Source organism: Marmota flaviventris, chromosome 18 (assembly GCF_047511675.1).
Source record: "Marmota flaviventris isolate mMarFla1 chromosome 18, mMarFla1.hap1, whole genome shotgun sequence".
NCBI lineage: Eukaryota > Metazoa > Chordata > Mammalia > Rodentia > Sciuridae > Marmota > Marmota flaviventris.
In genome coordinates, this window is record NC_092515.1 from 50,380,336 (window position 1) to 50,396,623 (window position 16,288).

General features: G+C 40.1%; 1 protein-coding gene across 5 annotated transcripts in view; it reads left to right on the forward strand.

Moving 5' to 3' along the window:
* The first annotated feature begins 42 nt into the window (after nucleotides 1–42).
* Nucleotides 43–16,288, forward strand: part of Znf821 (zinc finger protein 821) — a 30,912-nt gene continuing 14,666 nt past the window's right edge. The window contains exons 1-4 of one of the 5 annotated variants that reach the window (XM_027933176.2): nucleotides 10,263–10,506; nucleotides 11,171–11,233; nucleotides 12,380–12,494; nucleotides 14,003–14,119. In XM_027933176.2, coding sequence (XP_027788977.1) covers nucleotides 14,080–14,119 — 40 coding nt within the window. In that variant the 5' untranslated portion in view covers nucleotides 10,263–10,506; nucleotides 11,171–11,233; nucleotides 12,380–12,494; nucleotides 14,003–14,079. Of the gene's footprint in view, nucleotides 65–10,262; nucleotides 10,507–11,170; nucleotides 11,234–12,379; nucleotides 12,495–14,002; nucleotides 14,120–16,288 lie in introns of those variants that run through there. The other 4 variants (XM_071604709.1, XM_027933179.3, XM_027933178.2 and 1 more) reach the window with 4 other exon arrangements.

Consider the following 16,288-nt stretch of genomic DNA (forward strand, 5'->3'; position numbering starts at 1 on the left):
CGTGACGCCAACTGAGTCACCTGCTGGGGGGGCGCGCCCTGGGTTTTGCCCTGGGCGCGGTGAGGTAGGCGGTGGCAGGTAGTCCTCCCACTCGGTGCTGGTTATTCTTATCCGGGGTTGTTTCAGCCTCTGGAAAAACCTGCTGAAGAACTCCCGGAGTTCCTCGTTGAGATTTGCTCGCAGCTTTCGCTCGTCTCTCCTTTCGTCCTCAGCGGGTTTCCTCTGCGCCTCGGTTTTTGTCCCCTGGTGAAGGGGCGGGCGGGTTTCGACCCGGGTCTGAAAGATCCCTCTCTCCATCTCTCGGTTTCCATCTGCGGACGCTAGTTCTTTTACCATTTTTTTTTAAATAATTTTTTTATTTGTAGATAGACACAATACCTTTATTTATTTTTGTGGGGTGCTGAGGTTGAACCCAGGCCTCACACGTGCTAGGCAAGCGCTCTGCCACCGAGCCCCAGCCCCTCTTCTCCCATTTTTAAGCCAAATCTGATTACCCTTTCAACCAGGCTCTTTCTGGTCTCCGTCTTGACTAATGCTTCCTCAGCACCATGTTCTCTTATTTTTCTCTGTATTCAGAGGAACCGTTTTCGTTTGGTTTTGTTTTTAACTTGAAAAATATTTCTCAGCTTAGTGTTAGAAGGGAATTCCTGGGCTCAGAATTTCCAGGTGGGAATCCTGCCCCCTGCTGTAAGGCGCTGCATCTATGGAGACCAAAATTCTGCTTAATTGTCCTGGGGCGGTCCTAGGACAAGTACTGAGCTATGCGTTACCTTAAGAAGTTTACTTGAATTTAGAAATTTTGTATTTATAACCATTTAGAAATATAAACGGGTTCCTGGACTTCAAAGTACACAGTATTTGGTTCCTTTAAAGAACCTAGAAACAGCAACCAAATGTAATTTGTGAACCTTGTTTCTCTACAGCTTCAAACAAATCAGTTGTAAAAGATGTTTTTGAGACAGTTGGGGAAATTAGCTACTAGGTGACGCCAAATAACCTAAGAATTGTTATTTTGTAAGAAAATTACCTTTTTAAATTTTGAAATATATATGTAGGGGCAAAATTATAGTAAAACTGATGATAATTGACCCATTTAGGGATGCAGCTCAATAGTACAGCATTTGCCTACCATGAATGATGCCCTGTGTTCAATCCCCAGTACCAAAAATAAGTAAACAAATTTTAAAAAATTAAAGTAATGCATAATTTTGGCATGGCAAACCACATACACACCTGAAAAAGATATACAGTTAACATAAGCCTTTGGCCTGGCTTGTCTATAATTCCAATGGCTCCAGAGGCCAAGGCAAGAGGATTCAAATTTCAAAGCTAGCCTCAGCAGTTAGAGAGACCCTGCCTCAGAAAAAAAGAAAAAAGTGCTGGAGGTGTGGTTCAGTGGCCAGACAACCAACCCTGTGTTTAATCCCTGGTATCAAAAAAATAAAAGAAGTCTTTGTCCTCTGACCATTAGTCTTACAGTTTCCCTTTCTAGAAGTGGAGTAACTACTATTGCTGGTTTCTTGCACAAACTTCATCTCTATGCCTTGGTTTCCTCATCTGTAAGATGATAATAATATCACTTACCTTGATAAAGCTGTGAGTATTTTAATTTATGAAAAGCTCTTAGAACAATGTCCAACAGATAATGCTGAACGCTATCACTATCTTCACTATACTTTTTTATTTGGGGGGTGATGCTGGGAATTGAACCTAGGGCCTTGTACATGTGAGGCAAGTACTCTACCAACTGAGCTATATCCTTAGCACTGAATACTATTAATATCTTTCCAATGATATTCTCAGCATATACAACCATCTGTTTACTTTTTTTGTGTGTGTGTGTGTGCCTTTTTCTGGTCTTAGGGATTGAACCCAGGGTTATTTTACCACTGAGCCACATCCCCCAGCCCTTTTTATTTTTTGAGACAGAGTATCAGTAAGTTACTGAGGCTGACTTCTAACTTGGTAATCCTCCTGCCTCAGCCTCCAAGTTGCTGGGATTACAGGTGTGCACCACCATAGCTTTTTTTTTTTTTTTTTGGTACCAGGGATTTAACTCAGGGGCACTAAGCCACATCCCCAGCCCTATTTTGTATTTTATTTAGAGACAGGATATCACTGAACTGCTTAGTGCCTTGCTTTTGCTGAGGCTGGCTTTAAATTCAAGATCCTCCTGTCTCGGCCTCCCAAACCACTGGGATTACAGGCATGCACCACTGCTCCTGCCCCCACCCCTTTTTTATACATACTATAATTTGCTTGGGTCTGTGTGTATGGCTGGGGGTGTAGATCAGTGTTAAAGTGCTTGCTTGGGTTCAATCCCTAACACGACCACAAAAAAAAATTATATATGGGGGGGAGGGGGAAGGGGGAGGTGGGGGTGCGGGGAGGGGGAGGGGGGTGGGTGTAGATAGATAATCTTGTTCCACATCAATACTTATCAGTAATTCTCATTCTTCTAAAGGACTACAGAATAATCCATGGTATACTGTGCCATATATTTTAGGTGGAGCTCTAGTGATAGGTATTTAGATTGTTTCCAATATTTTGCCTCTCTGAACAATGCTGCTGTGGGTAGATATTTGCCAGCATTAATTGTACTTTTTGAGTAAAATTCCCAGAAACAGAACTGAGTCAAAAGTAGGTACATTTTTCATTTTAATAGATAGTCTATTTAGCTTTCAAAAAAAAAGATGTATCAGTTTACCACTAACACTAAAATATGAGAGTTTCTATTTCCCCATACCCTCAGTAGTAGAATGTACTAAGATAACTTTTGGGATTCTTGACATAGAAACCTTGTTCAAACAATGAAAGTAAAGAGGAGCTTAAATGTCATTAAACCCCAGTTTAGTGACATGATTCATTTAGAACAATTGCGTCCTACTCAGCAATTGTTTGGATTCAACAATCATCCCCTGTGTCCTGGGTTTTAGCAAAATCCACCTAATTATTCAGATACTGTAATATATCAACTATCAATTATACCCCAACCAGCCAGTGTTAGTCAAACACTTTCTGGGAGTGTGGGGCAAGGAAAATATCTTTGTACCTGGCTGAACAAACCAGTTTTATTCAAAAGCTACAAATGACTCACATTGTTTCACTTGAAAATCCTATTCTGTTGTTAGGACAAATATTAATACATAATATCTTTAGTTAATTGATCATGTATTCTTTTATGTAAATCACTATAACTAGTGGCTATAACTAAAATCTGGTATAACATTTGAACCGCATAGAATAAGAGTCTCCCAGTGATAGGCCTGTAGGCCAAAATCAATCAGGTCTCTCTCATTTTTTTTAGTATTTATTTTTTAGTTGCAGGTGGACTCAATATCTTTATTTCATTTTTATGTGGTGTTGAGGATCAGGCCTGTTTTTATACAGCTAAGAATGGCTTTTACATTTACTAAAGGGTTGGGAAAAAGAGGTATGGTGAGGAGCACATGACAGTGACTTATGTTGCCCACAATATTTTCTATCTGACCCTTTACAGAAAAGGTAAATAAAAAGTGCTACCCATTGTGTAAAAAAGGGAAGAATGATGGCCATAGAGATGTGCTTGCTTTAACTACTAATCTTTAGAAAGGGGAAAGTCTCAGCTCTTAGACTAAAGAAGTTAACATGGAATAGGAACCACTCTGGATGTCTTCCTAGAGCCTAGGAGAAAAATCAAGATCACTTTTAGAGCACCTCAGGAACAATTCTTCAGAGAACATCAATATTACTAATTATGGCTGAATACAAATGGTAAACATTTCTGTGACAATTTTCAGTTCACAAAAGCACTTACCTCAATTTGAGGCTCATGACATGTCTATGAAGCATCAGTAGTCAGAAATCTTTTTTATTGTTTTAGTTTTTTTTCCCCCATCTGGGGATTGAATCCAGGGCCTCCCTCATACTAGGTAGTGCTCTATCCCTGAGCTACACCCCCACCCCATACCTAGCCCTTTTATTTTTATTATGTTTGTTGTTTCATTTTGTCTTTTTTTCCATATTTTATTGGTTCATTATAATTATACATAATAGTGGTAATTTTGTTGTTAAATATTTGTAAGTGCACATAATTTCCCCCTTTCTCTCTGTTGCTCCCTCCTCCTGGCCCCTTTTCTTTACTCTATCCAGCCCATTTTTAATTAAAAAAAAAAAAAAGTAGCTGGGCATGGTGGTGCACACCTGTAATCCCAGCGGCTTGGGAGGTTGAGGCAGGAGGATGGGAAGTTCAGAGCCAGCCTCTGTAATTTAGTGAAGCTTTAAGCAACTGAGCAAGACCTTGTCTCAAAATAAAAAATAAAAGGGCTGGGGATGTGGCTTGGGTTAAGCACCCCTAGGTTCAATCCCTGGTACAAAAAAAAAAAGTTGGATTTTTTTTTTGAGACAAGATTTTTTACTAAGTTGCTCAGGCTGGCCTTGAACTTGTGGTCATCCTGCCTCAACTTCCCAAGTAGCTGGCCTATGCCACCACACTTGGATTCTTTATCAGTTTATAGAGGAGAAAAGTGAATCTAAGATCCATGAAGTAACCAATCTAAGACCAATAGCAATAAACATTGAGATTAGATTTTAATTTAAAAAATTATTTGTTCTTGGGCTGGGGATGTGGCTCAAGCGGTAGCGCACTGGCCTGGCATGCGTGCGGCCCGGGTTCGATCCTCAGCACCACATACAAACAAAGATGTTGTGTCATACAAAGATGTTGTGTCTGCCGATAACTAAAAAAATAAAATAAATAAAAAAAAAACAGATACATTTATAAAAAAAAAATTATTTGTTCTTTTTAGATGTATATAACAATAGAGTACATTTTGACATTTTATACATATGTGGAGTGTAACTTATTTTTTAAATTTTTTTTTGTTGTAGATGGACACGTAGTATCTTTATTTTTATGTAGTGGGAGGATAGAACCCAGTGCCTCACACATGTGAGGCAAGAGCTTTACCACTGAGCTACAGCCCCAGCCCCAAGTATAATTTATTCTAATTAGGATCCTATACATGATGTGGAGTTTCAGTGGTGTTATATTCATATATAAACATAGGAAAGTTGTGTCCAATTCATTCCACTGTTTTTCCTATTCCCTTCCCCACTCCCTTCTCTTCATTCCCCTTTGTCTAATCCACTGAACTTCTATTTTTTCTTTCACCCCCTTTATTATGTGTTAGCATCTGCATATCAGAGAGAAAATTCAGACTTTGGTTTTTTGGAATTGGCTTCTTTCACTTAACATGATAGTCTCCAGATCCATCCTTTTATGGGAAAAAGTCATAAAATCGTTCTTTTTATGGCTGAGTAATACAGATTAGACCTTGAACCCAGATTTTATGACATGATATCATATATAGTTTATATATCCCTATTACCATAATAATTTGCATCTTTTATTTACTTTCAGTTTGTTTATATTGAATTTGTTTATTTATTTTTTAATTTTTATAAAATGGACGGAATGCCTTTATTTTATTTGTTTATTTTTATGTGGTATTGAGGATCAAACCCATTGCCTCACTCATGCTAGGCAAGTGCTCTACCACTGAGCCATAGCCACAGCCCGTTTATATTGAATTTATTAATAAATGAAAAGAAAATGCATTAAATTACAGTTACTACTTTATTTTGGAGTTCATATATAAATTTTAAAAAAAGAGTTCTCAAGTACAATTGTTTTCATGACATTTATCATCATTTTAATAATCCTAAAACCCTTAATTTTTCCTCAAATGCATTCGAAGGAATAAAACTGGTAGTTCTAAACTGGTTGTGGTGGTGTACACCTGTAATCCCAGTGGCTTGAGAGGCTGAGGTAGGAGGATTGCAAGTTCAAAACCAGCCTCAGCAGCTTAGGGAAGCCCTTAGCAGTTTAGTGAGACCCTGCCTCAAAATAAAAAACGGGCTGGGGATGTTGCTCTGTGGTTAAGTGCTCCTGGATTCAACCTCTGGTACCAAAACAAAACTGGTAGTTCTAGATTTTAAATATAAACTCAAAAAAGTAAACTATGTCCTTTAAAATATGAGATTCTTATCAAGATTGTATTATACTAGCATAAGAACAGACATAGGGATCAACAGAATATAATTGAGAGTCTAGAAATAAACCCCATACATTATGGCCAATTGATTTTAAACAAGGCTATCAAGAGAATTCAATAGGGAAAAGAGTCTTTTTAGCAAATGGTGTTGAGAAAGCCAGATAACCACATGCAAAAGAATGAAAATGAACACCCCTATCTCATACCATATAGGAAAACTAACTCAAAATGGATCAAAGATTTAAATGTAAGAAATAAATTGTAAAGTTAATAGGAAAAAATCACTGGTGTAAATTTCATGATAGTTTTTTAGATATAACACTGAAATCACAAACAACCAAAGAAAAGGTAAATTGAACAAATTAATTTTTTAAATAAAAAACCTTTGGTTCTTCAAAGGACATTATCAAGAAAATGAAAAGACAGTGCATACAATGAAAGAAAATTTTTGCAAACCACATATCTGATGAGGATCAAGTATTCAAGATATATACAGACCATTATAACACAATAATAAAAGATAAATGATCCAAATTTTAAATGGGCAAAGATTTGAATAGACATTCTCAAATGGCCAATAATAAACACTTGGAATTATGTACAACATCCTCAATCATTAGGGAAATTCAAAAGTACAATTATATATGACTTTACATCTACTTTAATGATTATAATGAAAAAGAAAACAAAAAATTGTGGAGAAATTGAAACTGTCATACATTTCTGGTAGACTATAAAATAGTATAGCCACTTTGGAAAACAGTTTAGCAATTCTCAAAAATCCTAAACATAGATTACCATATGACCTCAATTCTACTCCTAAGTATGTGAGTACACTCAACAGAATTGAAAAACTGTGTTCACACAAAAATTGTACACACGTTCATAGTGGATTATTCATAATAGCCAAGATATGGAACCAAGCCAAATATCCATCACTGAAGAAGGATAAATAAAATGTGGTGTATCATATAATGGAATATTATTCAGCCATAAAGGAATAAAGTTTTGATATATGCTTCAGTGTGGATGAACCTTGAAAACATTATATTAAGCAAACTAAGAAGCCAGACACAAAAGGTTCCATATCATATGATCCCATTTATATGAAATGTCCAGGATAGGCAAATCTAGAAAGATAGAAAGCAGATTAGTGGTTGCTAGGAGCTGGGGGGAAGGAAGAATGGGAACTTACTACTAATGGTATGGGGTTTCTTTTTGGGATGATAAAATGTTATTGAATTTGACAATGCCAGCTGTTATGGTTTGGATCTTAAGTTCCCCAAAGTTCAAATGTTAAAGGTTTGTTTCTCAACATGTGGAGTTATTGGGAGGTGATGGAACCTTTATTATGTGTGGTGTAGTGGAAAGAGGTTGGTTTATTGGGGTGTTTCCTGGAAGGGGATATTGGGACCCTGGCCACTTTTTCCTCTCTTTTTCTTTCCTGGCCACCATGAATGAGCATCTTTGCTCCACAACACCTTTCTGCTATGATGTTCTGCCTTACCACAATCCAAAGTAAGGAAGCCATGCAACCAGGAATAAACTCTGAAGCCATGAGCCAAAATAATCCTTTCCTACTTTAGGTTGTTTTTCCTCAGGTATTTTATCAAAGTGACAGAAGGCTGACTAATACAGTGACATTACACAACCCTGCAAATTCACTAAAAACTACTGAATTGTATACTTTAAAAGGGTGAGTTTTGTGGCATGGGAATTAAAGCTTAATAATTTTTTTAAATGAGGTTCTTGAGCCAGGTGGGATGGTGCATGCCTGTAATCCCAGCAACTCAGAGACTTTGGCAGGAGGATCACAATTTTCAAGGCCAGTTTGGTCAATTTAGTAAGATTCTGCCTCGAAATAACAAAAAAGAAAAAGAGCTGGGGATGTAGCTCAGTGGTAGAGTGCTCTTCCTGCTCTGGTTCAATCACCAGTTCTACAAAAAAAAAAAAAAAAAAGTTCTTTTAAAATTTTCCTATCATTGTTGTTGTAATATAATATCCTAACAAAGTCATTGCAGGAGCCAATAAATATAAAATGAATTTCAGGGCTGGGGTGTAGCTCAGTGGTAGAGCATGTGCTTAGAATGCTTGAAACCCTGGTTTCAATTTAGTAATAATCCTTTCTTCCTTTAGGTTGGTTTTTCTCAGGTATTTTGTCCAAATAATGGAAAAATGGATTAAGAAGATATTTCAAGGGGAAGGTAATATAATTGAAGTGGCAAAATAATAGCACAACTCTATGAGTAGATGGGAAAACAGAGATAAAAGCCACTTGGAAAAAAATCCATGATTAATTAAAAAGTCTTCTAGATCTAGAACAAGTTTAGGTGAGAGCAGAAGAGAAATAAACTAATTCCTTCTTTAATTTATTTTTCATTATTTGATCATAATCCTGAATCACAACACCTCAGGGACACTGTTAGAGTACAGGAAGATTATAAGAATATTATTATCATGATATGATTTTTATCAGAAGCCAGAATAAGCTGCCCAGCTTTCCTACCACCATCAGTGCTGGGCATTGAAACCAGGCCTCAAATGTGCTAAGCAGGTGCTCAATCACTTTGCTGCATCCCCAGCCCATGCTGCCCAGCCTTACACTATAACTTAATAATGAATGCAAGAGACTTCATTGGAAGCAAATTTTACCTCTAAACTACTTTCCTGTTGAAAATATCAACTAAGTCAACTTCAAAGTGACATAATAAAGCCATGTTTGCATTTCTCAATCTAAACTGATCAAGAATTACTCTGTAGTATAAAAACTAATGTTTATTTCAGCTTGCATTCTTACATAAAACACTAAAAAGCTTACTGGTTGGGTGAGAATATTTCCTTTTCTGGCTATGTGGAAATTAGATTTTTATATGAAATTAAAATTTTCCTTCACTGACATTAAACAAAAATCCCTATCCAAATATAATAAATTATTTAATTCACAATAAATAAATGACTGAATGAATGAATGAGCTATTTACCACAAAATTGTGAAGGACCAAGATCCTCCAATACAGCCAATCTATCACAATAAATACAAACTTCAGACAATGATATCATCTTATTGAGATTTGAGGGAAGGACATCTTGCAAGACCGCTTTATGGGAATACCAAGACTTGTCATTGTATCAGCAAGCATCAGCATCCTCATCAGTTCTGCCTGTATGTGGTCAGTAATCACAAGAAATAGTTACAAAATACTTTCAGAAATTCATTTTACCTAACCAGCGCAACATGGGAATAGAGGCCGGGAATTCTAATATTATTATCCATTTTACATCTTAGGAAGCAGAGACTCAGAATAGGGAAGTGACTTGCCCAAAGTCATCAAACCGGTCAGTGGCAAAGCTGGGACTAAACGCTGTATCTTCTGCCAGATCTCATCTTCTTTCCACTGCATTCCCTACTTCTCTAAGCAGGCATGTCAGAGGCAGGGTAGGGCATTCTACAGGAAGTCAGAATGAGAGAAAGGGAAGGCAACCGGGAAAAGGTGGAGAAGGGGACTATGACAGGAGGAGGTGTTTTATTAGGAAGTGAGTTAGGACTGCTCTAAATCGCCCCAAATGTCCCTTAAGTGGCACCGGTGATCACAAGTTACCCTGTCCCTGGGCCTACAACTCTGCTATTTTATTAGTCCACTATCATGTTGCAGACATTAATGTCCAAAAGAAATATAAGCATTTTTCCAGTTTGAGGTTCTGACAGCTGAATTTAGCCCCGCCCACAGAGGCTGTGGCCCCACTGTCTCGATTACACTGAATGCCTTGGGGTTTGAAGATACGGTGAGGTGTGGGGCGGTGAAGAGGTTTGCGATGGGGAGCGTTGTTAAGGTTGGGCCAAGGGGAGGTGTAGCCTGCGGTGGAGCTGTGGTTGGGGGATGTGGGTTTTGTGGCTGAGCTCGATGGTGAGGTAGGAAACCAGGATCAGAGCAGATAGTCAGGGTGGAGTTCACATGCCCTGCTGCGAGCACCTGAGAAAGACCGAGGAGGGTGTGAGGCTGGGTGGTCTCGAGGATGTAGGGAGGCCCCTCTTAAACGTCAGTGATTGGATGCTTCCTTAAGTCCCGCCTCCCTGGACCCCCTCTTCCTCAAGCCCCGCCCACAGCGCCAGGCACGCGCGTGAAGAGCGGGGAGGGGGCCAAGGCTGGAGCAGGGGGGAGGGGGAGAGGTGAGACTCGTGCACGCGCTCCACTCCCTGAGGGTGCGCGAGCAGCGCGCTCCCGCCACCCGCGTCGCCATCTTTTTCCCCCTCCGTCCGTCTGTCTGCCGTTGGCTTTGTCCGTCTGCAGCGCCGCCCCTCGGCTCCCGCCACCGGTTCGGCTCGAAGCCGCCCTCGCCCCGCCGCGGCCGGGTCCTGGAGAGCCCGGGCCCAGCTGGCCGGAGCTGCGGCCCGGGGCCCATTGTCCGGCGGTCCGTCTGTCCGGAGGCGGGGCCCAGGGACCCTGAGCGCAGCCGAGCGCCGACGCGCCGGGTAAAGAGGCCCCCGCGTCCTTCCTCGGGCCCGGCCGAAGATGCAGGGGCTCCTCGCCCACTGTGGGCCGCTGGCTGTCTGTCCTTTTGTCTGTCTGCGTCTGGGGAGGGGGTCGGGGGCTCCTTGTGGTCCGAGGGGCGGGAGGAGCAGGGCTCACCCCTCCCCTTGGTCCAGCAGCCCTCCCGGCGGCCGCACCCCGGCAGTTCCTCTTTCTGTCCCTCAGCGGTCCCCGGCGCGGGGTCGTCCGCGCCACCGCCCTCCCTGCAAGGGCCCCCGGTCAGCCTGCGGCGGGTGCCAGGCCGCGTTCCGGCCGGGTACAACCAGGGCGGCCCCGGCGTCTGACAGGCTTGGGTGGAGCTGGGGGAGGGGAGGATAGCGTGGGAGTGCCGACCCGGGGGTGTTAGTGCAGGAGTCTCGGTCTTGCAGAGAGCTTCTAAATTTAGATTTTGGAGCCGACTGTGTTGTCTGAGGGTTTGTCTGAGCCGCTTCAGAAGACCTCTGGCTCTTGTTTGTAATTCCTGGAAATTTACCTGTGCTCATGCTTGAAAAAGCCGTAGGGAATATCTCAGCTGATCATACACACGCTCCTTATCCGACCCGTGGGGCACCTGGGAACAGCGAAGCAGCTGCGTGAACCGCTTTCTTGCCCTCTCCTTTTTGGCAGATACACGTCACTTGGATTCAGGCGAGTTTACTTTGCTCCGTGGGAACTGCACCAGAGCAGGAGGTGGGAGTGCACCCTCTTTTCTTAAGACTGGCATTGCATCCGTACCCACTCCCTTGTTAAATCTGTGGTGTGCCCTGGAAACTGCAATCTAACACCTGTGGGAGAGCAGAGACCGTGATAAGGGGAGCTGTCGCACCCTCCGGAAGACACAAAGTCGCTCTAAAGAGGATAAAAGCTGCTCTCCTTTTAAAATAGAATCCCTTGTAGACCTGAACCTCGGTTTATCTTTCTTCCCATTCCAGTTTCCTTGATGAAGATGTTCTGGCAGCTCTCCATTTATGTTTTGGATTTAGTTTCAGATTGGGGCTTGGAAATTGAGGCACAGCTGGATGTAAAACGCAATGAATGACCTTTAGAGTAATCTGTCCATGGGTTTTTATTAGTTTTTACCTCCTATAAAACACTTGCCTAACCTCTGAGATCTTGCTTTGTGGTCAGGAGTGTCCTTTCAGTGCCGTTTATTTATTTCCATATTTATTTTCAAGAGTCCATGACCCTACAGAACTTTTTTGGTGGATGTTTTTGTTATTGTAGCTTTGTTTTGTTTTATGAGAGGGGAGAGCATTTGCTTATTTTCCCTCCATCCCTCAGGTGTGAAGTCCCATGGGGTACCATCTGGTCAGTTCCCCATTAGGCCACTAGGAGGACTGTGAGAGGCAATGGACACTATTTAAATATGCAGATGCTCATCTCTTGCACCTTGTAGCTTTTGTATTGAACTGTTGTCTTGCCAAGATTATCTAAATTGAGCCAGATTCAATTTATTTGGCATTCCTTCAGAAGAGACCTTATTACCTTTATCTCAATTTCAATTTCTGATCTTGATGGGGGAGAAAATATAGATTAGTCAAGATTCCATTTTTTTGTTTATACAATACAGGCATCTATTTTAGAAAGATTAACAGACAACCTGCATTTCATTTAACTCTCCTCTTTGTGATTCCAGAGACATAAAGGAAAATATCTGAAGTGATATTCATTCATTGCTTCCATGAATAACTAACTACTTGATTAGAAATGATATATACAAAACTTAGAGAACACATATTATTAGTAGTAGATATCAGCATACTACCCTCTAAATAATTATAATTGGTTTTTACTGTATACATTTGGAGTTTTTCTTTTTTTTTTTTTTAATTAAAGGTCTGAAAAAGAACTGTGTTTGATATGCAGATATGATAGAAGACTGCCTGAAAGCTGCTTCCTTTGCCACTTCCTGTGGAGGCCTGTCTTTGCCATTTGCGGTTTCTTTCTTTTGGTAAGGGGAGGCAGGATCTGATTACAGGTTTGAGGTCCTTTCTCACTATGTAGAAGAGTTAGTTGGCATAACATGAGGCAGGTCTTCATTAACTGGAGTGCTAAGGACAGCTAGTAGTAGTCTCTCATCATTCCTCTAAAGACAATAAAGTACAATTCTATATTTTTATGTAAGAGTACAATTTGAGAAGGCAGGCACTAAAAGAAAACTTGGGTGACCAGATCCATATTTGTGTCTTTGGTAGGAAAGATAATTTTTTAAAATATCATTTATTCACTCTTTCAGAGAAAATGTCATAGCTTCTGCTACTAATCCATTTAGATTCTCTACAATGCATATACTGGGCCAGTCTTTCTTGTAGTAAACCAGGATCTTCCTGAATTAAGTATCTGTCCCTTTCCATATAAGCAGGGCAGATGCATGTCTTTGCAGCACTTCTTACCAAGGGAGCTTTTCTGTGTTCCTCCCACTGGTCTCTGCTACACAGAGCGGAAATTGAAAAAAGGCTCTAAGGTTATTAGCTTTGCCCACCTCTCCAGAATATGGGAGCAGGACCAGGTTTGGGTTCCACATTGGGAAATTGAATCAGTACTCAGCAATGTGGGTGGCATTTGGCTCTTCTGGTGAGAGCCAGTCTTTAGCATTGGAAGTTTGATTTGCTTTAGTGTCTTGTCATCCATGGTGCTCAGCACTGTCCTGTATCACTAAATAGAGGCTCTTTTTCTCATGTTGTTTTCATTGAGACTTTTTTGTCTCACAGGGATATGATGCTTTTGTTACCTCTAGGCAAGATAACTTCTCTTTTGGGGGGTGGGGGGTACCAGGGATTGAGCTCGGGGCACTCAATCACTAAGTCACATCCCCAGCCCTGTTTTGTATTTTATTTAGAGACAGGGTCTCACTGAGTTGCTTAATGCTTTGTCATTGCTGAGGCTGGCTTCGAACTCTCGATTCTCCTGTCTCAGACTCCTGAGCTGCTGGATTACAGGTGTGCACCACCACACCCGGCTTGCAAGATAAATTTAAAAAAAAAAAAAAAAGTCTAGAGGCTCCCATTCATGCAGATTGCAGGACTTGACTTCCAGTGGGCATGTGACAAATGAGCTGCCACACTCTGGCTTCTTTTGCTTCCTTTCACATCCATAGGACTTATCCTTTTGAGCTTACAATACTTCCCTAACCTTTTTGCCTGAATTTTGCATCCTTTTCTCTCCTATGATCATGATCACTTAACAGGATTCTGAATTCCACAGATGGATTTAGAGTAAAATTCTCTAAGTCATCTGAGGGAATCTCCTCTTAAATTTCTTGGACCTTGACATTATGGTGGACCTTGATATTATGGTAGAAATTTATTCACTTCTCTCTTTGATTAGTTCAATTATTTATTGTGATGGGTGAGCTTTATATGCTTAGGAATTACTTTTAAAAGTCTTTTTGTCTTTTAATTTTGTATATTTTTTGAAAACAAAGATGACATGTGCTAACAATATCCTTTTTTATTATAGCTTAGCAGCTGGCAAAGAGGAAGTAATATATCCAGTCGTGAAACTGGGAAAGGCCAGAGCTCTTGGATTAGGGAAACATGTCCCGTCGGAAACAGACAAATCCAAATAAAGTTCACTGTGAGTATTGGGCTTTGTATTCCAGAATCTTGGGATGTTGAAGGAGGGAATGAAAGAGTAATCTGAATTTAGGAAGAGCAGCTCACACTAATTAGTTAAGAAAGGGTTAAAGGTTTTGGATATGTGGATTTAAAATATGTCATGGACTGGGGCTGTAGCTCAGTGGCAGAGTGATTACCTAGCATGTGTGAAGCACTGGGTTTGATCCTCAGCACTACATTAAAATAAAAAATAAAATAAAGTCATACTGTTCATCCACAACTACAAAAACATTTTTTTAAAAATATGTCAGGTTAGTGGATGAGATGTTAGAAACTTACTTGGGGTATATGTGTTTGATTTATCCTTAGCATTAACATTAATAAATAGTTATAGGATATAGATGTTAGGACTGTAAAACAAAATAAACTGTAATGTAGCCTCTTATACATATACACATAATATAAAAATACAACATTAGTATAGGTTAAATACCAAATAGGGATGCTGTATACCATAAGTACTATACAAGTTAAGAGAAGGGATGTTAAGAGAATTCTGTTGACTAAAATAGCAAGGAGGCCCTAGACCATGAACTTAAACTGGGCCTTAGAGGGAGAAAATAGGTTGAAAAAGAGAAAGGGAAAATTGGGTAGGGAGAATGATGTGAGTAAAGATACAAGAAGGAATGCACATGATGTATTCAGAGGATAAGGAGACTTTTCATAAAGCAGAAGCTTCTTTTGTCCAGAAGTCAGAGGACATGAAGTTAGAGATGTTTACATTGGGGAGGTCTGAACATGAGACCAAGTTCAGACTTCATTCTGTGGACCGTCAGAAGTTACCAAGGGTTTTTAAACAGGGAGAGTGTAGAGTGACATTTAGAGTGCAATGTTTTGATAGTATGAAGTAGTGCGTGGGATGGATCACATGAGGGAGAGATTAAAAACAGGAAGACCAGGCATGTGCTATGGCTTTGTTTTGTTTCTCAACAGTTTCATATGTATATTATATGTGACATTAGATTGTAAACTTCTGGAGGGCAGGGACTGTATGCCATGTGTGTCCCTCTGCCATATGTATCTCTATTTCTAGCACTGCTCATAAAGAATGTTCAGAAAGTGCCTTATTAATATTAATATCTATGTACATTTTTGATAATTAGCCATTTTTCTGTAATGTAGGGGGATAAGCATTCTCACTCAAATTATCATATAAGAAACAGATTAAGGAGGACTGATTGAGTAAAGTATAACAACATCTGAAAAGAATTCAGAGGTGAAAAATATGAAAGATTTTAAGACAAAATAAGCCCCAAAAAAGAACTAAAACTAATTTAATTATAGATATTGTATGTCAGGCACTATGTACTTATCTTTCTGGGTAGTTTCAAGAGTAGGAGAGAAAATAGTTGAATAGAGGAATTAAGATGGCTTTGACATATTAATGACATTAGGGTAGCAAACCTCTCTACATGATCATTCTTCTATTTAAGTCCTGGGAAAGTTGTATAAAATGTAATCAGTTGCATGCTTCCAGAAGTGTATTCTGAAATAAGTAGATGTGCTTGGCTGCTAATGTGAAGGTGAATGGTTAGGAACAATATAGAATTTGCTGCTAAAATAGTAAGATGCAGTGTATCTGAATGTGAAGATGGTCAAGGGAGATAACCTGAAGTGTCTATAGGATAGGTCATTCACAACAGGCTCAGGGGGTTTGCCTTCTCTCTGGTTGAAGATGAGTATTGATAAGACACATAGACCACAAGTCAGGGCAGGTAAGTTACCCTTAGTAGAGATATGGGTTTCCAAGAAAGGCAATTGTAGGATTGAGTGTTCACCCATAAAACTTACGTGTCCAAAGACACTGCTTACTCCTTTTTTTTTTTTTTTTTTTTTTTTGGAGGTACCTAGGGCCTTGCACATGCTAAGTAAACACTCTACCAATGAGCTATATCCCCAGCTCTTTTTATTTTATTTATTTATCTGTTTGTTTCTTTATTTTGGTGCTGGAAATCAAACCCATGGCCTTGTGCATGCGAGGCAAGCACTCTACCAACTGAACTATATGCCCAGCCCTACTCTAGCCCTTTTTATTTTGAGATAGGGCCTCATGAAATTGCCCATGCTGTCCTCAAACTTGTGATCCTCCTGCTTCAGCCTCCTGAGTAGCTGGAATTACAGGCATATG